General features: G+C 33.4%; 1 protein-coding gene across 3 annotated transcripts in view; it reads left to right on the top strand.

The window, feature by feature from the left end:
* The window catches only part of PCDH11X (protocadherin 11 X-linked), a 454,279-nt gene that overhangs the window by 63,150 nt on the left and 363,699 nt on the right, over positions 1 to 27,430 (top strand). Inside the window, exons 3-6 of one of the 3 annotated variants that reach the window (XM_040700491.2) lie at positions 354 to 401; positions 1,318 to 3,804; positions 5,213 to 5,303; positions 10,071 to 15,056. In XM_040700491.2, the coding sequence (XP_040556425.1) occupies positions 354 to 401; positions 1,318 to 3,804; positions 5,213 to 5,278 (2,601 nt within the window). In that variant the 3' untranslated portion in view covers positions 5,279 to 5,303; positions 10,071 to 15,056. Of the gene's footprint in view, positions 1 to 353; positions 402 to 1,317; positions 3,805 to 5,212; positions 5,304 to 10,070; positions 15,057 to 27,430 lie in introns of those variants that run through there. The other 2 variants (XM_040700492.2, XM_015278495.4) reach the window with 2 other exon arrangements.

The raw sequence follows: 27,430 nt of genomic DNA, 5'->3' as shown, positions 1-27,430 counted from the left end.
AGCATTTTCAGTGGATTTGAACATTCAGAGCAAAAAAACCAACCAACCAACCAACCAAACAAACAAACAAAAAAAACAACCAAAAAAACAGTCAGTACAAAGCAAATGTAGTCAACAACTAATGAATTTAATGAAATACTGCGATGAGAGAGTATGATACTGCCATTTGCATATCTAGATGCAAGTTAGGTCTAGACTAGGTACACCTTGCTACATGCAGTTATGTTTGTAATATTTGGAAACTTTCCTATGTTATCACATTAGATATCCATGTTTAATTGATTATGTATTTATTAACCTACCTAAATGTTACAATTGTTTTAAAAGTCTCTATTTTTTTATTTACATGACAGCCCAAAACAGCTCCGAAAAGGACATTTGGATCAATTACGAATGATCAGGTAAATATATGGCAAGGAGTGTTCAGCAAGTATACCAGTTTCATCATTTCAAAGATTACCTTAGGCATGAATCAACTGAAAAGGATGTTATGAAAATCCAGTAAGGTTACAAGTTGCTTAAACCACTGATAAATAATATTGTGATCAGAACTCAGAGCTTCTTAAAGGTGATGTTGGCTCTGAAACCTTGTTCTGCTTGAAGTAGTTAGATTATATCATTTAAACTGTCTTTTTAGATTAAAAATTCAGCATTTTATTTTTCACTCTCTTATGTAGTGATGGAAATAAAAACAGATTATTTCTAAAATTAATTTAATGGTGAAAAGTACCATGTAACTGTTAATTACCTATTATACTTCTTCTATGTACATACAGCATTACTCTAGCGTGGGTGAAACCTTCAGAACACCGAGATAATGAAATGATTGAGGTTCAGTCCACAAACCAATCTGATTGTAGGAAATTTTGACTTCATCAAGGTTTTGTTGATGATAGATCCATTTACTTCAACAGCAAAAATTTTATAAAATTTTATGAAGGTTTTTCTTCCCGTTTGTCTTTTTAACTCTCAGTTTCTTTTCTCCCCCTCGTGAGAATTAGATATTTGTAATCCTCAAAATATACTTCTTGAATGTTTCATCATTTTGGGAATGTTTAGAATGGAAGAACTCTCTCAGAAAATTCGTTTGATAAAATGCAGTGTGTCACTGTACTTAACTTAATTCCAATGTGAATTACACGTGCTTAAATTAGGAAAAAAACCTTTTTTTTTTTTTAAAGAAATTTTCCCTTTATTTTAGTAGTTTAAAAAGATGCATAATCCTCAAATGAATAGCAAGAAATTCTCTTAAATAACTTTTAAATAACTTTTTTTTTTTTTTACTATGCTAAAGTATGTTCTTTCTGTGTCTTGTAGGGTCAGAATGTATTTGGTCTTGATATAATTGAGACACCTGAGGGAGATAAGTGGCCTCAACTGATCGTCCAGCAGATCCTGGATAGAGAGCAGAAGGATACCTATGTGATGAAAATTAAAGTTGAAGATGGTGGAAGTCCTCCAAGATCTAGCACTGCAATCCTGCAAGTCACAGTGACTGATGTGAATGATAATCGCCCAGTCTTTAAAGAGAATGACATTGAAGTTAGTATTCCAGAAAATGCTCCAGTGGGCACCTCTGTTTCTCAGCTCCATGCCACTGATGCAGACCTGGGCTCAAATGCACAAATCCACTTCTATTTCAGCAATCAAATCTCCAGTTTGGCCAAAAAGCTGTTTGCCATTGATAATGCCACTGGTCTCATCACCATAAGAGAGCCACTAGACAGGGAAGAATCTCCTGTACATAAATTGACTGTTTTGGCAAGTGATGGCAGTTCAACTCCATCAAGAGCAACAGTGACTGTTAATGTCACAGATATTAATGACAATGTCCCATCAATAGACACAAGGTACATCATCAATCCAGTGAATGGGACAGTGCTTTTGTCTGAGAAAGCTCCACTTAATACAAAAATTGCATTGATAACAGTAATGGACAAGGACTCTGATCTGAATGGAAAAGTTACTTGTTTTACAGATCACGATGTCCCTTTTAGACTAAAGCCAGTGTTTGATAATCAGTTTCTTCTGGAGACAGCTACATTTCTAGATTACGAATCCACACGGGAATATGCTATTAAAATAGTAGCTTCAGATTCAGGTAAACCTCCCTTAAACCAATCTGCAATGCTCTTGATCAAAATTAAAGATGAAAATGACAATGCTCCAGTTTTCACACAGCCTATCATAGGTCTTTCCATCCCTGAAAACAATGCTCCTGGTACTCAGCTAACCAAGATAAGTGCTACAGACGCTGACAGCGGGCGCAATGCTGAGATTAGCTATATTCTGGGTTCTGATGCCCCCCCTATTTTCAACCTTGACCGCCGTACAGGCATTCTGACAGCAGTGAGAAAGCTGGACAGAGAAAAACAAGACAGGTACTCCTTCACTGTACTGGCTAAGGATAATGGGATGCCGCCCTTGCAGACCAATGCTACTGTGACAGTGTCAGTCCTGGACCAGAATGATAACAGCCCTGCTTTCACACACAATGAATATAATTTCTATGTTCCAGAAAACTTACCCATGTATGGCACAGTAGGTCTTATCACAGTAACAGATGCTGATTCTGGAGAGAATGCTGCAGTCACTCTGTCTATATTAAATGGTCGAGATAATTTCATTATTGATCCACTTACTGGTGTAATAAGACCTAACATTACTTTTGATAGAGAACAGCAGGGGTCATACACTTTTCAGGTGAAAGCGGTGGATGGAGGAAGACTGCAGCGTTCCTCAACGGCCAAAGTGACGATCAATGTTGTTGATGTAAATGACAACAGGCCTGTTTTTGTTATTCCTTCATCAAATTATTCATATGAGTTGGTTCCAACATCATCCAGTCCAGGGTCTGTTGTTACTAAAGTCTTTGCAGTTGATAATGACACAGGAATGAATGCAGAGCTCCGTTACAGCATTATAGGAGGGAATTCTAGGGGCTTGTTTGCAATTGACCAATTAACAGGCAATATTACATTGAAAGAGAAGGTCATTACATCAGACCATGGCTTGCACAGACTGGTGATAAAAGTCAATGACCTAGGACAGCCAGAGTCTCTTTATACTATAGCTCTTGTGCATTTATTTGTGAATGAGACAGTCACCAATAGTTCCTACATACAAGAGCTAGTGCGCAGGAATATGGAAACTCCAGTTGGCCAGAACATTGGGGATGGTGAGATAACCCCACAAACCAATGATTATGTCAAGATCATAATTGCAATTATTGCAGGCACAATGACAGTTATTCTGGTAATTTTTGTTACTGCTTTAGTACGGTGCCGCCAGACTCCCAGGCACAAAGTTGTTCAGAAAAATAAGCAGAGTGGTGAGTGGGTTTCTCCAAACCAAGAGAACAGGCAGATCAAGAAGAAGAAGAAGAAGAAGAAACGCTCTCCAAAAAGTCTTCTCCTCAACTTTGTGACTATTGAAGAATCTAAGCCTGATGATCCTGGCCATGAGCACATAAATGGCACTTTAGACATTCCTGTAGAACTAGAAGAACAGACTATGGGAAAATATAACTGGGCCACTACACCAACCACATTTAAGCCCGATAGCCCAGATTTAGCGAAGCACTACAAGTCTGCTTCTCCACAGCCAACCTTCCAAATTAAACCTGAGACTCCTGTACCCCCCAAGAAACACCATGTCATTCAGGAACTGCCTCTGGATAACACCTTTGTGGTGGGCTGTGACTCACTCTCCAAGTGCTCATCAAGCAGCTCGGACCCTTACAGTGTTTCTGAATGCAGTTGTCAAGGAGGCTTCAAGACCCCAGGCCCCATTCACACCAGACAGGTAATGGAAATTTTAAGCTTCTCTCTTTCTCCTTCGACTCTTTCTTTTCCATTAACTTAGCTCTAATTCTAAGCGCTGCAAAATAAAATTTTCCACAAGGATTAAAAGTTATGAAAAGTCATGTTTGATAGAAGAACTGAAATGTAAGGAATTTGAGATTCATCAGTGTTAAGGGAAAAATTAAAATGACTGTCAGCTGCAAGCAAATCGAGCTGTGAATTATTACATTGGTGGGTATTCCAGACTGCAGATGGCAGTATGGCGCTTCCTGCATTACCTCTGCATACTGTGCAGCTATGTGAAACAAAGAGGGTTTATGGTACTGTCCTCTGTAGTATTGTATGCTGAAGCGTTGGAGTAATCTAGTCCAGGTGGAAAACAATAAAGCTTTACAGGACCTCATAAGTGGTTCTTAATATTAATGGTGCCTGGAATTGCAGCCTTCATTTTGGGCATAGCTTTACTTCAAAATCACTAAAAGCAGGCAAGGATTTTCATCTGAGAGATTCAGTGCCATTTTCAAAAGTACCAGACTACTTGAGTAGAATGGCACTGTCAATAGGCAAAGCTGGGGGAAAATAAGAAGCACTGGTATAATTGCTCTCACATTTTTGCTCCAGTGCTTGATAAACTAGATACTAACTTGTCAAAAATTCAGAAGAGCATAAAGTCTAAGGACTCCTTAGCTTAAAATTAAAAATAAGAACCTACAGGACAGTACAGAAAGGCTGTAAGTAACTGAAAATCAAATCTAATTTCTATATATATTTTGGAAAGTTTCATAAATAATATTTTTTTCTATTTGTCTGTTTACTTTTATTTAAGAATATCACAATGTTTTCACTGAAAACAGTTTTCTCATGAAATTTTAATTGCTCAAAGAATCAATAATAAAATATTTTACAAGAGCTTATTATATCATTGATATTATATTTTAATATAATTTTTTGGGAACAAATCCTCAGCAAGACTAAGTGTGTTAGACTTTTTGTTCAGTTGTAGTTTTAAATTTTCTGTGAGCTTTCTTTTGTGACAGCTACATTGATAACAAAATGTACATAAAAATTGCATGATGGCTTGTTTGTTAATTTTTTTCCCCCTTAACATCACAAATTTCTGTGGTAACCCATACAGCTATGTATTACAAAATGGAGTTTTGAGTTCCACTAACAGTTAAGTTGAGGAAAAAATAATAGAATTTCTTACGTGACAGCAGTAGAAAATGTGTACTTATTCAGATTTGAATACTTTGTATCAAAGCTATTTAAATGTGTTAATTTAAATTGCACATTACAAAAGTTTCTTGCTAGCTTGTTCATCTGTTACGTTTTTCCTAATGGTGAGGTGGGTGGTGCTGTTTTCAGCATCTCGGTAGGCCTGATCTAAGTGATTTTTCAATTGAGTACAGGGACTCCAGTATACTTCCTCTGAGCCAAAAAGTTTCTTCCACTGTCTGCTCAAAAGCACTTTGTAATGCACTAATTCCACTAAAAAAGAAGGTAAGCTCATGACATTCTAGATTTTTACGAACTTAGTTCTTCCATCAGAAGGGGCATTTAAAGTAGAATGGAAAGCAATTATCTTCTACAGAAGTCTCTTGGGAAATAATGTTTTCTTTTATCTATACCTTAAAAGTCATTGACAGGGGTTTCCTGTCATTGAGAGAAGAATAGAACTGATTTTTTGTTTGTTTGTTTTGTTTTTAAATACTCATTACCTGATATAACTGTACCAGAAATTATATTAGTATGGTGCTCAGCATATAATCAGAAGGTTAATTTTTTCATACAAAAGTGGCCGCTTTGTTGGAGAAATTACAACTACTCTCTAACAGTAGCCCTTTCTAGTTGGAAAACAACATTTGCCTTTACACATGTCCTAATTGTATTTTATTTACATAAGTAATAAAATATTAATGCATTATTTTACATAAATTGGGCAAGAAAGGCCAGTTGAGTTTAATCCTTTGTGTTGAAATTTGATCATAATGACAGCATTCTATTTTATGACAAGCAAAACAACCTATATTTCTTTAATCTCAGTATTTTTTTTTTAAATGAATCTTACTCCTAACCTGTTTTTTGTACGTTATAATCTGTGTAGTTTTATGTTCTGTGAGGCTACAGACTCAGGACAGACTGCCTTAGAGTTGTTTCTGTTAGCTAGTAAAGAGATGAAACAAAAGAAACTTCTACTCCAGTCTTTCCGACGTTACATTGCCCTCTGTTCCTCCAAGCTTGAAGACAATTGGGATCTTTGTGGTTAATGATACCTTCATGTTGTGCACTGTCTGTATTTTCAGAAAATGCAGGACAGCAAGGAGAAGCGTGATAATTTCAGTTAGAAAGGCAGATGTGCTAGTTGAGAAATGAAAATAAGAAAGACATGTAGTGTGAGAAACATTATTTTACTGTAATAATTAATGTTGTTACTGTCATACTTCCCTATTACAAGCCAAAATCTCTCTGAAGGAGAAGACTAAAGATTATGCTTTCTGTGAATTTATTTATTTTCATTTTCAGTTGGTTATTGATATTAGCAGGCCTCACATCTCAATAGCTCTTAGTTCTGTCTATGCAAGACTAGGTTTCTACTCAGACGTTTGAACTACTGATTTAAAGATAAAAAGTTATGGGATTTCTTGAAGCTTTAAATCAGAATGATATCAAAGGTCTTTAAATAAATAACTATTTCTCCTGTTAAATTTGTTGAAGTGATGTATAAAATGACCAAGACATTATAACAGTTGTACTCAAAAAAATTGCCAAAGAGAATGAAAAGGATTTTCTACTAAAAAGCCCAAAGTATGTCTATGTGGGCTATGTGGGCAAATAAATACTGCAATAGCAAAGCTCACAGTTTTATGGGAAAGGAATCAGAAGCAACTGAGCAATTGGATTGTTGACTGCAGGAAGCTGAAGAGGGAAATGTGTGGTGCTGATATAATGAAAGGAAGAAGAGAGAATAATCTTCTCTGATTCTTTTGTGTGAGAAAGGGTAATGAAAAGAGATATTATTTTGAAGTCACACGTGAGGAATTAATACTAGTGAGAGTGAATTGGTACCTTCAGAATAGCATGCTTGCCTTTGGGATGCTGTAGATGTAGGAAGTTTTATCATTTGATAAACTGTGAAGGGGCTTCTTGTTCATAACATGGGTTTTTTTTTTTTTTGTTTGTTTGTTTGTCCTTTTTTTTTTTTTTAAGTAAGATATATAGAATCAAGCTAACTTTCCAGGTCCTTCTTTGCTTTGGTGGCTATGGTCCTCTTAGAAGAATGTATTTCTTTGGAGAAGAACACGTTTACAGCTTGTCTGTCCACAAGCTTTGTAAAAACTCAATTGCTTTTGACATTTACCTTAATGAGGGAGGGCTGTATGAAATATATACTTTCAAAAATCTTTTTTTTTTCTCTTTCATTGGAAAGTTGAAAAGGATGTTTTTGTTGTTTTTTTTTTTTTAATCCATTATTCATATAATATATAACACAAATTTTAAAGTCTGAAATCTTTGCTCAGGTGTTTCAAACAACATTCAGAAAATTCAAATGCCTGTCTAGGCACCAACCTATCTAATCAAAACATTCATAATTATAGTATACAATGTTACCTCTGGCAGCTGGGTTCTGAGAAACTGCTGCTGCAAAAGTTGATTAAAACTTCACATATCCTCCTCCTCCTTGTCCCTTTCTTTCAGTTAATGCTATTTGTGACATTTGTTCCTTTGAAAAAACTTTACTGCACACTATAGGAACAGTATAAATATCCTAAAATAAACAGCTGTTGACTGAGGAAGGGTTCCATCAACTTTTTTATTATCATTTTAAGTTTCATCTGGCCTTTTAGTAGTGAGAAAGTATGACTGAATGAAAGCAGCGATGGCAGGACTTGGTTTAGTTTCAGTTCACTTTTTCAGCTGGTACAGCTGGAATATATTGTTATTCTCTGAAGTGTCTGAATATATATGTGAACATATTGTTTGAATGACAAATATGTAATCATGCTCTGTTTCTGTACTTGGTGGTGGTTATGCCTGCTTTGCAGTGGACTCCCATCCATATGTTAAAATTTCCACTGCTAGTACACTATGCCATCTTAAAAAAAAAAAAAAAAAAAAAAAAAAAAGGTGGGAATGAACAGGTATGAAGATTGATTTTTCTCATATTTACAACTGTAAAGCTTCATTAATTGATTTATTTGCAAGAATTCTATCATATGTGAATGTACCTGTGTGTATGGAGATTTCAAATAACACTGTGATCTCTGCTGAACTTGTTTGTTGGAAAACTATTAGAGATAGACATTAAATTTGTATTAAAAAGTAGACCTCATTTATGGTACATTGCGTTTTTGGGGCCTACTTTCTCACTATCAACTGCTTACACAGGCTTACAGTTAGGATACAAATGGTTTTCTGTTTTCGATTTGATATGTGGTGAAATGCCATTATTGTTTTCCACTCAGTATGGGAGCAGTGTGCTTAGAATGCAGATTAAAAGAATACTGCACTTTCCTGAAACAAAAAGCTCTGAAAACTCATGTGATATGTAAATCTTTAGATGCACAATTTATTGTTTTGGGTAATAAGTGAGAGTAGTGAGTTTAATCTAGTATCCTGTAGTCATCAATGAGCAATGCTGATGCTTCTTATATGTGAAAGGGTGTATAGGTAATGCTGTGTTTTGCGTTGACAAATACAGAGTAAATTACACTGAAGGAACATTTTCTTCTAAATGTCAGATAAGTATCTGTTGGTATAACCCTTCCCAAAAGCTATCTCAGAAGTGATTGCTACAACTCTGACTATTCTTGTTATTTTCCCTTAATTTTCTAGCTGGTAACTTTGATAGCAATTCTGGTATGATTCTGCATATGTACATTTCAGTAAGAACTGAAATTCATATCTGGAGAAAAAGATGTTACTGAAGGATAAGTGAAATTTGCAGACTCTTATGTTAGTGAGCAGTTAATTAGATATGCAGTAGTACTAATGCAAAACCAGTCGAGGAAATGTTTTTCCTCTGTGGAATTCTTTGTAGAAAGAAAAGTCAATTTTTATTTTATAGATATGTTTTTTACTGAAAAAAACGATGGGGAAGCAAGCCTGGAATTAATACTCTGCACTTCATAGTAGAGAACAAATACCAAGCACAAGTGAAGAGAAAACAAGCAATAAATTAACTTGTCTTTTAGGGGGAAAAAAAAAGGAACAATTTTGAATGTGATTTCTAAGTAGAATCATAAAAACACCGAATCAGCAAGGTTGGAAAAGATCTCCAAAATAATCCAGTCCAACTGTCCACCTACAACCAATATTTCCTCACTAAAGCATGTCCCTCAGTACAGCATCTAAATATTTCTTGAACAGTAAAAAATATTTTGCAGAAAGCAAAGGTTTGTTTGGTTGTTGTTGTTTTTTTTTTCCTCCCAGTAAAAAATAGTATAAATACGTACGATTTTCCCTAAACATTAAGCATGTTTCACCTTCATGCTTTCATGGTGGAGCTGAAATGTTTACTCTTTTCTCCTCAATTCCTTTTTCTTCTTTTTTTTTAATAGAAACCTATGGCTACCAACTATTGCCAACAATGAAATCTGATCTATCTTTAGTTTAATTTTCACACTTATTTCTTTTCCTATTTTCTCACAGAAGATATTACACTCAATGATCTTCAGTTGATAGTAATTTCCTGACCAGTGAGTGGCTAGTGTCTTGGTGACTGCTATTGATAGTGGGTTTTTGTCCTTGAAATAATTGATCTGAATGGCTTTATTTCAGTGAATTTTCAAGACTCTAACTCTATTGATAACAAATACAACTTAAAGTAGCAAAATTACTCTTCAAAATATTTTATGCTCTTAGGAACTATGCTCTTGAATGAAGTCTAATAAAACCCTGTAGAATGTATTTTGGGTAGTATGGTAGTTTTCTGATAGCTGTGTGCTTGATACAGCACTTGGAGTTTTGAGCTGATAAATACAAAAATATTAAAAAATCTACAATAACATACGTAGAAGCCATTTCTGTGTCTCCCGTTTTAACACTTCTGTTGTGTGTATGTAGATGTGTGCAGATCTTTCTGTATATATAGAGCCCTGCAAACACTCACACTCAGCAAAGGTGGTTGGTTACATAGAAGTGCAATAGTTGGGTACTTCTCAAACTATATAGTGGTTGACATGGTTGAAAGTTGGAAGCAAACTTTACAATATATGCGGAAAATTATGTAGGAAAGGGCTTTTCTCATGCTGTTTCTCTGTTTGCCAGCTCTGAACGTCATCGCATCTGATGTTATATACTGAAGTCGTACGTGTACACAATGATGTTAAGCCAGCAAACATGAAAACAAGGAAATAGCACGAGAAAGCCCTTTGTCCTCTCTCTGATTGCCGAAGAAATTTATCGTCTGATCTCCAGAGGGGTTTGGAAGTGACGATGAACTGTTCAAGCTGCCCTACTGAAAGGTATCAAGGGCAAGAATTTTTTAAAAGAAAAAGACAACAAAATTTTAGTACATTGTGCTATAGTGTTCTATAATGTAGTTTTGCTAAGAACAAAGTAATGTGACCCATCATTCATCGCAGTTGGCGATTATGGTAAATCTATTGTTTTCTAATTTTGCTTGTAACCAACTTCTTGTCCCAGGTTTTTTTCCTTATTTATTTTAGTTGAAACAAGTAGAAGTTTTGATTATATAAGTATAATAAAAGGGAGCAATAAATTTTATTCATACATTGAAAGGAGAATGTAAAGTTCTTTATACTCCCTGCATTAAAAAGAAAAACAAATTGTTGTCACATATAGCATTGTTACACGTATTAAGAATCAAGTGTTATTTATATCTATTCCATAATATTTTTAAAGATAATATTGCTGCTATGGATCATAAATGGAATTGATCAAATCACTGCTTTCTCATTTTATAGGCACAATAGTAGTTGTGAACAATGAATACTTTCTTACCCACAAAATTTTGTAACAAATGATCGCATTTTAAATAACTCAAAAATATTCACTTCCTAAAATAGAATCTAATTTGCATTTTGCTTGCTGAAATCTAGATAACACATAACAGGTGCTATACACCTAATATTCTGAAATACTTTTTTTTAAAAACTTTTTTTTTCTAAAAAAAAACAAACATCACAGATCCAGTGTCTTGCTTTTCACTTTGATAAAATAGGAAATGATAAATATTTGTTGGAACCTAGAATTTTTTGCACTGTTACCCAGCACATGGGGGAAAATATGGCCTTCTGTTTTTTGTTTCTCCCCAAATTATTATTATTATTATTACCTTTCTTATTTTAATTTAAATTTGTTTACATAACATTTTTTATTTAATATAACTCAACAAATAAAGTTTGAGTATCATTGCTTGGTTTGCAGCCTGGTTGCAAGTTCCTGCATATTTTGGGGAATAACGCTTAATATGTATCATCTATAATATTAGCATTTCACGTGCAATAGAAATTCTCTTAGGAAGTAAAGGAGTATAAAGAACCCTGTTCTTATCTGAAGACATGTAATATTAGTTTGCTAGAATAAAATGAATAACACTTCTAACTGGGATATATACAGTATATATAACTTTCTTTTAAAAAAAAAGTTATTAATGATTGATCAATTAGACTACAACATGACATTCTTACACCTTCCTGTATGTTTGATGTAAAGATATTTATAGGCTTGTACTTAATATTCACGTTGCCTCAGTTCTTAGACTGCAGAATGTCTACCATGACTGTTGCCTATAGTATCCACATTGCTATCTGGCTCTTTCAAAAATGTGTATTTGGCTATTTGATCTGTAAAATAAATTCTATTAATAATTAAGTACGTATTGTAATTTAGCATATTGTATTGCATAATTATAGCTATGACTGTTACAGGAAAAATTTCCTTCCTATAATGAGATGATTTTCTTGGAAAGATGTTTATGTATCTGTAAGACAGTTTTGCTGTTTCTAATTACCATACCCTTGCAGCATTTATGATTGAAATTAAACAACACATTCAGTGGTTAGACATACAGTAATGATATTTATTGATTCAATGCCACAACTTAGCCAGTTGTTTTGGTTTTATACTCCATTCCAGACATAGTAAAAAGTTTATTCAAGAAGAATTGTTTAGTGTAACTAAAGATGGATACTGCCTATTGCGATTACAGTTGTTTGCTTAGGTGCCTCATAGTTGGGCAATGGGAAGCATGCAAGGATATTTGTTAAGAGTAATTAACCTTTGGCCTAGTAGAGTTGTTCATTAGGAAGATAGTAGGATTTCACAGACATATTTACTATGTTTTCTTTTTTTATTGAATCTGAATTTTGGTTCTTGCAGCAGTTAGGTTTGATATCCTTGATGAGAAAGCTTGTACAAGTAAAATTCATGTTTTGTTTGGAGAAGAAGCACCAAATAATAGGAATGCTTATATTGAGATTTTTTTTTTTTTTTTAATTGAGGAATACTGAGCTGAGGTACTGGACTTGGTTCATCTACATGCTAGAGGGCTGCATGCCCTCTACAAGTGCCTACTTTTTACAATGAGTATGAAAAGAACCTTTGATAACTTGTGCTTGCAGTTTCTTGAGATGAATGTTGACTGTTTGTGGGAAAAATATTTCTCAGGAGACTCCTGTTTCTTTTTCTTTTAGCCAAGCTGAAGATCTGTCATTTTCCTGGTATTTCATTGGTCATATCATTCTATTCTACAAGAATCTAGTCTGATTTTTAATCTTAGAAAAGACACACATATGAAATAGAGGCTCATCAACTGGTTGCATTATTGGTCTAAATTGGTAATCTCTCTTCTGGTTCTCTCATGAACTAGCTCAGCCAAATACGATAACCCTTCAAATGCACTACTGGAAAATTCAACAACCTCTTAAGTAGTTTGGTTTCATATATTTCTCTGTTTCCATTTTCTTTTTTCATATATCGATTTTCTTTTTTCATAAATATCACTTTTTAAAGAGTGGTTCTTTCATAGGCTGGTATAAGACTTGTCAGATTGCTTATTTCCTTCTGATGATTAAGTGCATTCATGAAAGTCTCGTGAAAGCCTGATGTGTACTTACCAAATGTGTGTATGTGCTGAATATTAATTTCTACACTTTTAAAAAAGGTAAAGGATAAGTGGAGGTCAGTCAAAATATTCCATATTTAGATTTTCTAATGAATATTAGAATCCTTAATCAAAGCCAGGCCTGTTTCAGTGTAGAATATAATTTCTTTCTTGTGCTTTCACCTAAATAAATGATTTTTCTGACTGCGTGGAAGTCAGGGTAAATGAAGAGCAAGAATTACTGAGTTTTCAAAATGCAGCTTTTGAAATTGAAAATTCATTATATTTTTCTTGGAAATATCAGTCACAGTTTCTATGTCACTTTCTTGTGATTTAGACTTTAATTATTACAACTCACTATCATCTCAGTAAACTTATTTAGAGATTTATCCTTTTGTTTGGTGCACATCACTACCCTTGTCACCAGTGCAGAAAGATCTGTGCCTGTAGAAGTCCTAGAGTTTGTTTTTGGTTATTTACAGTGTAGCGTCTGCCTTAGCATAGAGAATAGTTTTTCATTTGTTGAGAGTTTTACAGTGTACATTAGTTGCTTCACAGCTTTTAGCCCTGCAATGCCAGTAGCCAAAGATGGCTCTCATGTTTTCCATTCTGCATCCTGTGTCATGTTGTCAATGCCTGGATTTCATATGAATATGTGTCTACCAAAGCTCAGTGCCACTTGATCTCAAACACCCTAATGTCAAGCGAGTCTCATTGGAGAAAAGCTATGGCACACAATCTGCAGTTTGTATGAAAGCTGCCTATCATATCAAAAAATACGTTGAACTTTGGAGGATATCTCTATATCCTTCTGAATCTCACTGAATACTGTTAAAAGGCAGTAGGGTACTTTAAAAGTGAAAGTTTGTGATGTAAACAGAATTATTTTTTAAACGTAAACTGAAAAGCAGTTTGGTTTTTTTTTGTTGTTGTTGTTGTTACACATTTCTAGTAATTTCCTGTTTTATCATAGTGCAAATATTTATGGCATAGCCTGATTTTAAGTATTATTTGTAAAATCTTTTTATGAAGACTTTGAGTATATATTTTTGATTTCATATTGAATTATCAAGCACTGTTTCTTTTATGTCTTAATCATCTATTTCTAAAATAAATTTTTTTAAAGTTTATATTTATATATCGTTTGGAGAAGCACTGTTTTTAAACACACCTTTGATCTCTCTTTTGGCAGTGCATGCACACTGTCAATTCTATATATATGCCAATGTTTTTTTTACAGTGGTTAGAGTCTATAATTATTAAACTAAATTTACCACACAGTGATTACTAGCAAGCATATTCCTTACCAGTACATACATTTTGTCTGCATTTTCTTCAACTACATGTGGTCTAAGCAGGACTTTCCAAGAGCTGCACATCCTCTAAGAATGTTTACATATATGTGTGAGTGTTTATATAGTGTTTATAGAGAGAGATATATAGTATGTCTTTACATATATGTGTCTGTGTATGTATGTATTTTCTGTGCATGTGTATGTAAAGAGAGCATGAGGGTGAATGAATACACATATATTTCATGTTCAGTTAGCACATTTTACGGGCAATATATTACATAGAAAAAACTGTAGCTATATGCCTGTCCCAGTACACAATATATCTTGCTATGAAAGATAGTCAAGCACTAGGATTTCACTTTACACATTATTTTGAAGTTGGTCTTCCCTTTGAGAGCGTACTGTGTTCTAACTGTATTAGAAAGTGACTCTTGATAACTTGCAGGTTATGATACAATATGATAAATACAGTTTTGAGTTTCTGTTCTCTTTCACTTTTACTCATTCCAGTACTGAGGGTACTGGAATGTATTGTGGAAAATCTCTCTTGCTATTCTGAATTAATATATTTTTCTGTTGTATAGACTCTCTTAAATCTTGCCACTGAAAATATCATGAAAATGATGCTTCTATATTTTCTCCAATGTAAAAATCTGCCCCTGCAGATTTCATACAGAGATATATGTAAATCAAATTCAGTTATTTAAATTAATATAGATGGATATTAAATAATTGTGTTACCATGAATTTTTCAGGAGTATTTCTGGCTTCAGCAATCTTTTAAACAGCCTTTATTCATTTGTATTTATTATTTATTTATTTTTAAATTGAAGTTGTTCATTAAAGCTCAGTCGACTTATTTCCAATAAAAGCTAAATGATGATTATCAAAGATTTGAGGTTTGATTTCCCATTACTGAAGAGCACCGAAGAGTTATCAACTGAATTCCAGTTCTTTTTATGTTTTTCATCTTTGTTCTGCTATGAGATGTTCATGGTTGTCAAATGGATGAACTTTCCTCTGCTTATGTACTAGGCTGTGATGTTGTCTGTCTTTGTTAATGATATGATCACCAGAGTTCGACATGAAACTTGAATTTAGCATCTTTCTTCAAAAATGTTTCTTCCTTTTTAGTGTCTGGCAGTTCAAAAACTCCCCTTTTATCTGGATGCGTAAATCACGAATAAGTTTCAGGCATGTAGACAACTTCACTCTGAAACACTCAACAAGCATACTTTTCCTAGATCTTTATCTAAATGACTGATGGGTTGATCCATCCTTGCTTCCTCCCTTCTTTCTCTCCAACCTCCTCCCTGCAAGACAAGGACAGATGATGTTAGAGTGCACATATATTTCAGATAAGCAAATGAGCAACAAACAGGTATACTTCACACTTTGAACTTTTAAAGTACTTGAGTGACTAGAAGATGCATTTTCCTGAATGTTTCTACTTCTTGGACATAATTTATGGGGAAAAGCAATTCAGAGAAAGAAAATTTTTTATTCTCACCAAGTAGCAAGTATCACAAATTCTAACTGTTAATTTGTATTAAATAACACTTTAATTAAAATTAAATCCAAAATAACAGTTAACTATTTTCTGGCAAAAGTTAAACTTAAGAAGTAGTTTTTTAGAAAGTATGAATAAATCTGAATACATTGTTAATTCTCAAGACTTTTATGTCATTGTATGTATACTAAAATTTCTGTTTCTTTGATCAAATTGTAATAGAGTATTTGAATTGAAGTTAAGAAGATGCTTTGACTTACAAGCATGTGGTATAGTGGTTTTATTCTTGTGAAGAGTAAACACAATTGTTTTTTATATTTTCATATCATTTTTGATAAGGTAATTCATAGAATCTTAATTCCTAAGGAACAGGAAAACATTATAGAAAGCATTTGAAAGAAACTAATAGACTATAATAATAGTATTGATTCTTGCACCTCAGTTAACTGAGAAATACCCTTGTCTCAGCTATTTAATGCTGTATATCTTTTGAGATCATCTGTCTGCCAAAATAAGGTGCATATGGAAAAGGTCATGATCACATTCAGGACCTAGGTATTATGAGGATAGAAAGGGTTGAGAAAAAAAAGTATTAGTGTTTGTTTGTGTTTTTTTTTTTTTAATTGTGATAAGATAGCTCTATCAGTATCTGATGTTCCACATCTGAGATCTTTGTGCCACATTCTGACACATAGGGACATACTTTCTTAATTGGATTAATGTGGAATTGTAGATAATAGCAGTGGAATGTTGCCTTCTAACTTGTAATGTGTGCAAACACATAGATTTGTGTTCATGCATGATTTTAACATTTGATTTGTGTCAAGCTTACTACGTGATTTGAAAGTAAGATATCTTAATTGTATTACATGAGCAATTTTTATTGATTTTTAGAAATGTTCTTTCCCACCCTTGGAAAATTAATGTATTTCAAACTGAAAGTGAAAAAGTGATGCAACTTAGACTTGAATAGTGTCTAGTACAGATTTCACTGATATTTCACTGGACAAAACTATCTAATTGTTAATGATATTACAAAAAAAGTTGTTGTATGACTTACCTTTCTTCCATTTTTAAACTTACCTGAGTTATAGTTAATATGTAAAGCAAATATATGAAAGAAAGTAATAGACTGTAATAATAGTATTGATTCTTGCAACTGTCTTCTGTCTTTGTTGCATTTCATTTCTTGAAATGCATTTTTTAAAAGTAAAAACATATTCTTAACCAGTTATATGAATGTATAGGTATACATATACATATCGTAACATATACCGTAAAAGTTGTAAGCATTTTCTATCTTCTGTTTCAAAAACATCTCTTTTGGGGTTTCAACAGATACAATATATCAGTGCATCAAACTGAAGCTGTGAAAATGTTTTTCAATCTAGAATAAGTATATTTGTAAACAAATCTTGAAGAGAAGAGAAAAATATCGGGTTATGTTCTCAAGCTTAGCAGAAAGGAAGCAGTGACTTCTACAGCCTGCTGAGATTTTGATTGCAATTGATTTCAAAGTTAGAATCCTGAACCACTACAGTTTATAGGAGAAACCTCTCTCCCAACTCATGCTAAACTCAAAACTCAGAAAGAGCTGCAGCTGAGAGTTGCTGCTGCTTGTGAAGGTATGTCTGAGACTGTTATTATCAGCAGTAATCGGCATTGCTGTATTTACTGTCTTGCAGTTCATGCAGAGTCAGCTAGATCTATGATATTTTTAGAATTGAGTGGGAACAATGGTTTTATGAGAAATCCTACTGGAAAACTCTACTTTCCTCCCTCACAATGCATTAAGCAAATCTTCCAAATACAAATATCTAATACTTTTCAGAGATATGTCCCGTAAGACACACTGAAGTAAGATAAATCATTTCTGTGAGCTTTATTCCTCACACAAAATATTTACCCTATTAACTGCTATTTTACACATTATAGAGCTATAGAAGCTTATATGCAGACACACAAAAGTAGGGTATTTTTCTGCTAATTTTGCATATCTAATTTCTCTGTCAGAAAGTATTCTAAGATATTTCTTGCTCAAAACTGGGCAAATATTGACTGATTTGCTCTGGACCTTTCAGTCTACCCCTGACTAATTGTAAGGGTGGAGATTCCTGAACCTTTCTGAAACACTAGTTCCTATTTGACTACTTCTCATGGTGAAAAGTGTTTCCTTATCTTAATTGGAATTTCTCTTGCTGTATTTAAGTTCTATTGAAAGAGCATGCAGCTATTTTAGAGATAGATAGGAAGTACTTGAGTACCAGTGAAACTTTTTCAGGGCCCTTAGAGACAATCCATCAAAGTCTGTTTTGAACAGGAGAATTCATTAAAGCCGATCACAATCATTCATTTTCTTTGAATTGTGTCTCTTTTTTTTCTTTGACAAAGATGTGCATTGTATCCCAGAAACTGTACATGCTCAACTGTACTTTGACTGCTTCTGTTGTGAAACAAGAATCTTGCTCTCCCTGGTTTCATGGTTGAAAATGTCTTACTGGGATAATGTTAAAATTTCACTTCAGTTCTAATGAGGCCCTCACATGTTCAGGTGACCTTTCTTTCTTCATTCCTTCTACTCTCAAAAGCTGCTTCATTCTGAATGAGAAAACCGAACAACTTCATGTCAGGAAGATGTAAAATAAGTTGGTTCCTTACTCACCATCTAACTCTACTATTCTCTTCACTTTTAGATATTAAGCAATCTTCAGCTGTCTAATCGTGCTTCACCAAACTTGTCTTCCATCTTTTTCATCTTCATGTCGTTCTGGTGTAGTGTATGTTGTATTATGCTGCCACTCTTCATATTATGATGACACATTTTGTCATGCCCTATTAGTGCTAATATAGAATCTATTAATATGCACACACACAAATTTTATATTAATGCTGTAAATTCTATTCGTGAGAATTTGGCTCCTTGCCATTATTTTCAAGAAAGTACTTTTTCCTGTTCATCCTATTACTGGGATTCTACTTCCTCCAGAAGGCAGTATTTAATAGCAAAGACTCAAACACTCTGTGACTCTGAAAGAGTTTTACCTCATCTTGGAACTTAGGATAGCATAAAATTATCTGAAAATAACATACCATCCCATTTTACAAAAATATATATTTGATATGTTTAAGTTCTTTCACTAACAGGATTGTTTTATTTGTATTCCCATTTGCCAAGATTCCATTTTCTCACATCCAAAAGGATATTTTCTCTTCTGGGATTCAAATTTCATATATTTTTCAGCTACATATATGCTTCAGGTAAAAGGACAAAAATACAAAACTAAGAATAACTGCCACGGCCCTAAGTCTCTTCCAGAATTCTCTAAAATAATTATATTTCTATGTCAATTCAAAATTTTAGTGTTTCTGGACCTTCAAGTACATGCAGATGTTTTAGTAGAACTTAGAATCTCATCTGGTTTTATGGATAAATGCCAAATGAATTCAATTTTCTTATATTTGGAACGCATATATTCATATGCATTTTCAGAGTACAGTCCAAGGAAACATTGTTATTTTGTTTGCTTGTGTTACTCACCAACTTTTATGTTTGTCTTTAATTTATAAAAATATTGAAAGTTTTCATTTGAATTCCATCTAGTTCTACTAGTATAGACACTGGTAAATTGACATACCATCATTTCTTTGCTCACAAAAAAAGTGGATCAAACCTTTTCAGAAACTTGTCATGAAAGTTGAATGTCAAAGCAGATAGACAGAGTAGTGCATTCAATTTGAAAAGCAATTGGAAGAAGAAAACTTAATTGGAGGGGAAGATATTCTATCATTATGTTCTGTACATGAGACATACAATGGTGCAATTCCATACGCTCAATCAGCTACCAAGAGTGATTTATTAGTTACAGTATTTTGGCTTTGAAACACTAAACATGGATAAGACAGCACGTGCTCAGTTGTGTAAGGGTTCCAACATCTGTCCTGAAAATCCGCTTACAGAAAGTCCTTCTGGAATTAGTAAATGACAGTGTGAGTTCTGAAATGGATATGAAAGAAAAAAATGAATGTTGGAGGGAATTGGAAGGAAATATTTCATTATGTCATTGCCCCCTTTTAACACATTAGCTGCTTGAACTGTTTGTTTTTATGATTCCAGATGGTAACAAGATGCATATAGAAGAATAAAATGAAATAGAACAAATCAAATGCTTGGCTGCTGTTCAAGAGCAGCTAAGGCTAAGCTTTATTAAATTCACATGAGGGTATGATAACTGTGGAATTTCACAGAGTGAACTGTAGTAATCTTAGTCATGAAGAACATCATTCTTCTTGAGATAGATTGGAGTATGTAAAATTTTACCACTAAAAAAAAGCTCTTTTGAAGGTTTATTTTCAGAGAGCATTCACTGCTTGTGTGAAATGCACCACAAGCAATAGCAACACACACGATCTGTTTTTACATATCAAATATTCTAAGAATTTGTTCATTCTCAACGACAAATTAGAGAATACTGCAAAGAAAGTTAATGTGCTGCACTCCGTCATAAAAAGCCACAGGGATAAGCATATTTATATTAAAAAGGGAAAAATATTAGATTTTAAAATTATTTTAGGCATATTAGGAAAGGAAAAAGTACAAAGTTGACTAAAGCAAACATTTGGTATATATTTTTTTTTGTATATAATTTTTGGATATAATTCACATCGTTGTTGCCTTTTTTTGGGGGGGGGGGACTATAGATCCTTTTTTATGCCTCTATTGTTGAATTACCATGTTTTTCAGACATCTGTTTTGTCACTTATAAAAATTAGAGCAAAAACGATTGTTTCATATTAATGTTATTTTTCAATTATTTCTTTACATTGAAGCTCTAAAATGTAAAATATTTTCCTCAAAAACCTTAAAATAATTTTTCTGCTAATACTTGCAGGATGTATTTTGTTAAATTCTTCATTTAAAGATCACTCAAATTTTATTTCGTAAAAAGAAGGAAAGACAATAGTTGAGTGCAGGGCAAGTTTATTCTGAGCATCTAAATCTGTTGAGGAGCTATCAAGGGAAAAGGAAGATAAAGAATAAATCCAAATCTGGTTTTAAATTCTCCTTACATTTCCTTGGCTAGTTAGTTCATTGTGGTTACTGTGCAATTTGTTCTATACTAGATGAAAGGATGATCATAGCATGGATGGAAATGTAGAAATCTACACAGCACTTCATAGCATCTGAGATCCTCAGAGGAATTTTTCTGCAGTGGACAGCCAGGTTTATTTAGGTTTATTTATTATCAGTCGAATAATGATATTGAGCCTGCCTCAATATTGTCTCAGTTTCTAGCTGAGTATTTATAAGGTATTTACTCTCTGTTATAAATAAATGTTTAATGTATTGTTTTCCCCCATTAATGACATAGAAAAGAAGCCGATAGACAACAGTGTAGTATAGATATCTGAAAGTATATATGTAAAGGGATTAGTGTCACAGCCAAAGTTTAGTTACTTAAGTAAAAAATTTCAAATTACCAAATTGCAAAAAACCAAACTAGTCCAAATATGTCAACTGTTTATCTTGTGGTAAGCCCTTTGAAAATGAAGTCAGAGACACAGTCTGGGCGCTTTATGAATTGAAAGTATTCACTAAAGCTACAAATGCAAAGCTTACTTGAAGTCTGCCTTTACTTATTGCTGAAAATAATAGTCTTATCATCTATATAAAAAATAATGGCCAGAAAAAAATCTGTCATGTGTCATAACAGATAGATAACCTTTTCTCCTTGTGAAGCTGGCCCAAATAAAAACTCTCAGATTTAATCAGAACTGTTTTTTTCTCTTTTTGTGTCAATCAAACCCTTCCTCTTGATAATCAGAACAAAATAGGGTTGAGAACACAAAGTCTGCTTTTGTCTTATAAAGATGAAAAGATTCTGCCAGGGTTTGATAACATTTGAGATGCAGAGACTGTTACAAGAACATAATGAATATCAAATATATCTGCAAAAAAGACTTTGTCAAGATAAAATCCTGATAAAAAATGTCATTTATTCTTTATTTTCCATCAGACAGATTTAAAGCCTGCAAATCAAGAATGTAAATCTTTATTTAATGAAAGTATTTAGTTTAGTATTATGTGTGCTGAAATGTGAGCCTTCAATTCAGTTAGTTCTCATCTCATCCAATAAATCAAAATTAGAAGATGTTCTTCTATATTCAAATACAGAATATTCTGTTAATAAATCTGAATTTACCAACAGATGCCAGAATCTTCTGGGTAAATCTTTACAAGCCTTTATTCCAAAGGAATGCTGTAATATTTGGTCTAGTTTCAATATAAATATTTATTCTGTGAATTGTTTCCAGAGGAAAAAGGATCTAAGTAGTCATTTTTAATTTATACACCTCCGTAGTATTAAGTTCCATGGGAGAAGAATTCAGATTGGATGTAATGCACCAAAAGTTGTCATATTTCATATAATAGTTCAAGACCATCCTTATTTTATTTGGAGATAGAAGACAAGGGTTATTAGCTTATTGATTAGTGTTTAATTGGTTTTTGTTTATTTCTGCTTTTATCTAACAGTACAACACATCTGATACTTTCTTAAGGGTGATATTCAAGACTGGGGGTGGGAAGCTGGAACACTGTGTTCCACTCTGGTCAAAAAAAGTACTGCGTGGTGGGAATTTGTAAGTAAACGTATTGTAATCTTCCTCAGGGATTGTGGAAGATTGTCTTGTTCTGTTTCCATTCCATGATTTGTATGTAGTTTTAGGCTTTGTATGGATTTTCTTTTTTGTAATTGTTTTTGCCTTGGCCATATTGTGGCTGGAGATTGAGAGAAAACAAACAAACAAAAAAGGTCAGAGAAGCTTGATAGTAATTTGGTTTTCAAAAGGAAGACACCAGTTGATCCAGCTTAAATGTTTACAGCTGGATCAACCAATATTAAAGTGGCAAATGCAAAGTGCAGAACCATACAGGGAAGCAGTACACAGGCTGTAAGTGAGAAGAACATAGAAGGAAAGGTGAAGGAATAGGACATACTGTGACAGTTTTTTGAGAAAGTATCTTAAAACAGATGGACAACAATAAAAATAAATGCGCAACAGAGATAACAAAATAAAACTGAATTTCAGTGCTAATGGTGTTTCTGAAGATGAGTGGAGTTTTCTTATATGAGTTCTAGTTTGCAAAATTATAAAGATGGGAAAACCTTCACACAGCAGTGTTTTTGCAAAGGGAATAGGTCGTGTTCAGATCTCAGTAAGACTTCACCAAAGCAATGAACATAGTGTAGCCCTTAGCCTGATACAAGTGAATGCTCTGAATCTTTCTCTGGGAAAAATACTGATAAGCTATGAGGTAATGTTCTCTACTTCTTTTTACTGTCTTTGAGTTACTTAATTTCCTTTTGCAAATAAGAACAGATTGACTGACATACTGGTTTAGAAAATAGGCTGTATCATGCCTAGGTATTGGATTTCAGTGAGCTGAGGCACAGGCTTAAGAAAGGGAGAATAAGAATAGAATGGGCAGAGCTTGGAGCTGTATCATTCACTTAGTATTACATAATGCTTGGTGGTGAAGAAATACATCAGAATTTCATTGTGATTTCTTCCAAGTGATAGAACTTTTCCTTCTGAATGGCTTTAAAGGTAACAGAAATATGTTTATGAAGGATTTAGGTTTGAGGTGAAGGAAGAGTGACATACCTAGAAAATCATCCACTATAGCTGTCTCATATATCTAGAAAAAGCTGAAATGAGTCACCCTCTGTATCTCTTTTCTCCATTTATTCTAGGAGGAAATTATATGAGCACTTCATTTTCAGATAGCTAAAGATGTGTGGGTTGATTTCTGAAATCTAACACAAAAATGATTTTAAAATGAAGGACTCAAAAAACTGAGTATTTTTAGGAGCTATGACTTTTGGTGCTAGAGGCATACATACTCACTCTTGATAGAAACAGTGAAGGCAATCAAATGATAGATAATCAATGCAAAAAGAAGTTTCTAAAGTGAATAGAAGTAGTTTACTCATAAATTTTCATTTCCATTTAATGTAATTTTAGGCTGTTTATTCCACTATTACTATATGTTTTTTTAGAAGTTGTTTATAATATTACTAAAATTTACTACATATATGTGAACAGAAATTACATTATACAATAATTTTTCCCATTCTTAAAGAATTAATATTTTATATGCTAGATTATAACACTGATATTTGTTAATTTGTAAATAATTTCTCCTCATTACTCTACTTTTATATGCTTATTTCCATCAGGCTGGTTCACTTCCTTTATTTTTTTGCCATAAGCTACCAAAAGTTCCAGTATTTTCATTATGTTTCTTATTTAAGCATTCAATTTATCAGGATATTTACAAATTAAAAAAAGGAAGGATTTTGGAGAACATGTATTTAGTAGATCAGCACACACCTCTATACTGCCAGCAGACAGCCTGCAATGGATCCCAGTCCATTCCAATAATCCAAAAAACGTGTCTTAGTAGAAAATGAGACCTGTTGTCCTCAGCTAGCATTGATAGTGTAATCACTTTCTTGTTTGCAAAGTTCACAGGTGTCAACATGCATGTTTTTGTTTCTTTTGATGGCATTTAACCTTTGCAAAAATGTCATTCACTCTGATTTCTGACAGTCATCACTATGAAATTCAGTCAATGAAGCATTGGGCAGTTTTGTGAGTTTCTTTGGCAACACATCATTACAAGATAAAGTTCATGTCATGTTGCAAGAGAGAAGTCAGTCAGAGTCTTTTTGAGTTGTTTTTTTTTTTTTTCCTACACTGCTTTTAGTAACTTGCAGCAAAACATTCTGAGGGAAGTTCAGCTTGTTTTCAGGAAATGTTAGGTGTTTCACAGTATAAATACTACTATCAATGTCTAAAAGATATTTGTAGCTTTAAAGAGTTCACGTTACTTTTAGACAATGCCACCAAGACTGCTTTTGGAAAAACTGGACTAAGAATAATAATTCATGTGTATATATTCATGGGTATAATAAATGTGAGATAGGACATAATTTAGATCAGATTTGGTATCCCATTTCCTTATCCCACCAACCTTTGGAAGACTGCAGCATATTTAAATCTTTATGTGAAAGTGTAGGAATAGAAGCTGGAAATAAAGTAATGGGAAGACACACAGTAAACACTGTGAGAGGGAAGGATTTTATCATAATTACTTTATTTAAATTCTAGAAAGTCCTAAAACATCACAAGAATCTTTGAAGCGAAATGAACTTATTGCTTTGCACAGCTTTTGGAAAAGTCCAGGAATTCTGATGTGTGTTAAGCAGTTTTTATTTTGTCACTCCTTTGGAAGAAGTACTACTCAGGGTGAAAGAAACCTTATGATGTGGGAAAACTGAAATTAATCTCCACTGTAATACAATTCTGCCTTTTATCAAAAAAGTCTATTATTCTTTTACTGTTGCCAGAGATATACATCCCAAAGCTCAGAAGCTGCCATCCCATGTCACATTAATTAACACTTTTATTCTGAGGCCCACAAGGATTTCAAAGTCTAATTAGCATCTGACAGCTGAATGATCTTTTCAGCATAAGTATGGCTTCCATCGTGTCACCATTTACATGTGCTGTAGTGGCATGATAAAGCTGCTGATACACTGTGGTGTATTTTCAGACTGGAGAGTTCTCAAACTTGGACTATCACATGCATGATATAAGAAATAGAAAACAAGTAAAACTGTATTGTAATCTAGTTTCCATTAAGATAATTTGATTAAAAAAATAGAAAATATCTTTTATATAAAAACTTTCATTTAAAATAATATTAAAAATGAACTTTCATTACTGTTCATTATATGTTAATTTTTATTTAATCAAGGCCATATCTTACATTGATTTTAATTGAAAATCAATAAGTATACTTTTTATTTGATGCTCCATCTCTTTTGCTTCCTGTTTGTTGGGAGAAATAACTTACTTTTATTGTATGAATAAAAGTTGAGAAGATATATGTAATAATGAAAAAATAAAATGATACTCCTTACAATACTATGCATTGTATTGCATTATATATGTTCATAACTTTGCACAGTTAAAAAACAAACAAACAAACAAAAACCTTACAAGGGTATGAAACTTCAAGAGAAAGAGAGCTATGAAATAAGAGCAAATGTTACCAGAGCATAAGGTGTCTTCCTAACCTTTAAAAATGTGATGCAGTCCCATGCAATTTTCTTCATTGTTCATTCAAGCAATCTGTGCCTCTTTAGCAGTAAATGAGGCAGTTGGGTTCTCATTTTATAAAGTGACTTGAAATGTAATAAAAAATCTTTTTGAAAATCATATTAATGGAGGTTCATTTTCAATATTCCTATTTTTCTTTCATTATCTAAGGATGTGGATTCTTTCACGTGTATATGGGTAGCTACATGGATATCTCTACCCCTACTCCCTTCTGCAGGTTTTTTCTTTTATTTTTTTCTGTGTTTTTTTTTTTTTTTCCCCCCACAATCTTTGAAATCTGTATGGTAATCTCTGCTACCCTTTTCTTCCATCCTACCTTGCAGTATTAATATGAGCTACAGATTTTTATAGATTAAAAGTTTAGAATCATCTGTCCTTCACTACACTTTCACATTGTATTTTATTTCTTTGTTCAGTGACGAAAGATTGCTGTTACTTGATAGGAAAGGATATATTTGCAGTTTTATATGAAACAAAGCATCTTTGCATGATCTCAAATACTGAATAATGAATGACAAGTGTATGAAACCAGTAATGAAACTATCTTAATAAATGAATTACTGAAGTTCAGGATCTAGGGTCATAATCTGCTTTTAGCTCACTCTGTTATCTACTTTCAGAGACTCAAAGCACTGTCACTTGATTATCATAGGGAATGAGTATTCATACTTCACAGTGAATTAGAGGAAACTACACTTGCTCAGTAGATGAAACTGCTGAGTGTCACAGGTAGAGTATGAGATCATTCCTATTCTTCAGAAAATTGCTCTTCTGTACGTGCTTAAGACAGGCTTTTGAAAGCTGTGCAGGCTAATAATTCTGCTTTCACTAAAGAAGCATAACCATCTGGGGTAGCAGTGTAAGGTCAACGCGCACAGAGCTTTACAAAATTCTATCTATCCATTTTCCTTTCAGGTTGTCATTAACAAGGTAGGGCAATATGACGCAGGGAGGTTAACTGTGAATGCAGGTGTCATTGAAATGGCGAGAATTACATATGACTCCATTACTGTCACTCTTTCATCTAATATCACATTGATTTAATTTTAAAATAATTACTTCTTCAGTGTTCTCTGCAGTTTAGAGATCCATCCTTTGAGCCATGTGCCAATCTGGTGTGGAATACGCTGAGAACTACATATATCATTTATGACATTATATCAAATCAGATAATTCTATATGCATCTGTATAAAGCAGCATTACTTAACTTAGACATAAAATTAAACTCTAATTCTGAAATTGGAAGCAGAAATTACTTCAGCTTTGAGTAATCAGAGAGATGTGTCTGTATATGTATATTTATCCCACTCGTTGTTTAGAAACACCTCTGTAAAATAAGTTAGAATAATGAGGATTTAAGCTTCCAAGAATAAAGAGCATGAAACCCTTCTATTTATGTATTTACTGCTACTTACATTTATTTACTGGATATCTTTTTAGTAACAGATTAAACTGGATGAAACTAAGGTTAAACAAGACTTCTCTAGCTTGATAGGAAAGTGAGACTTGATGGATCAGCTACCTTGCTATTTGAAGAGGGAGGGAATTGTCTGCATAAGAATGACT

This window comes from Gallus gallus, chromosome 4, assembly GCF_016699485.2.
Source record: "Gallus gallus isolate bGalGal1 chromosome 4, bGalGal1.mat.broiler.GRCg7b, whole genome shotgun sequence".
NCBI lineage: Eukaryota > Metazoa > Chordata > Aves > Galliformes > Phasianidae > Gallus > Gallus gallus.
This window is presented reverse-complemented; position numbering and strand designations above follow the sequence as displayed.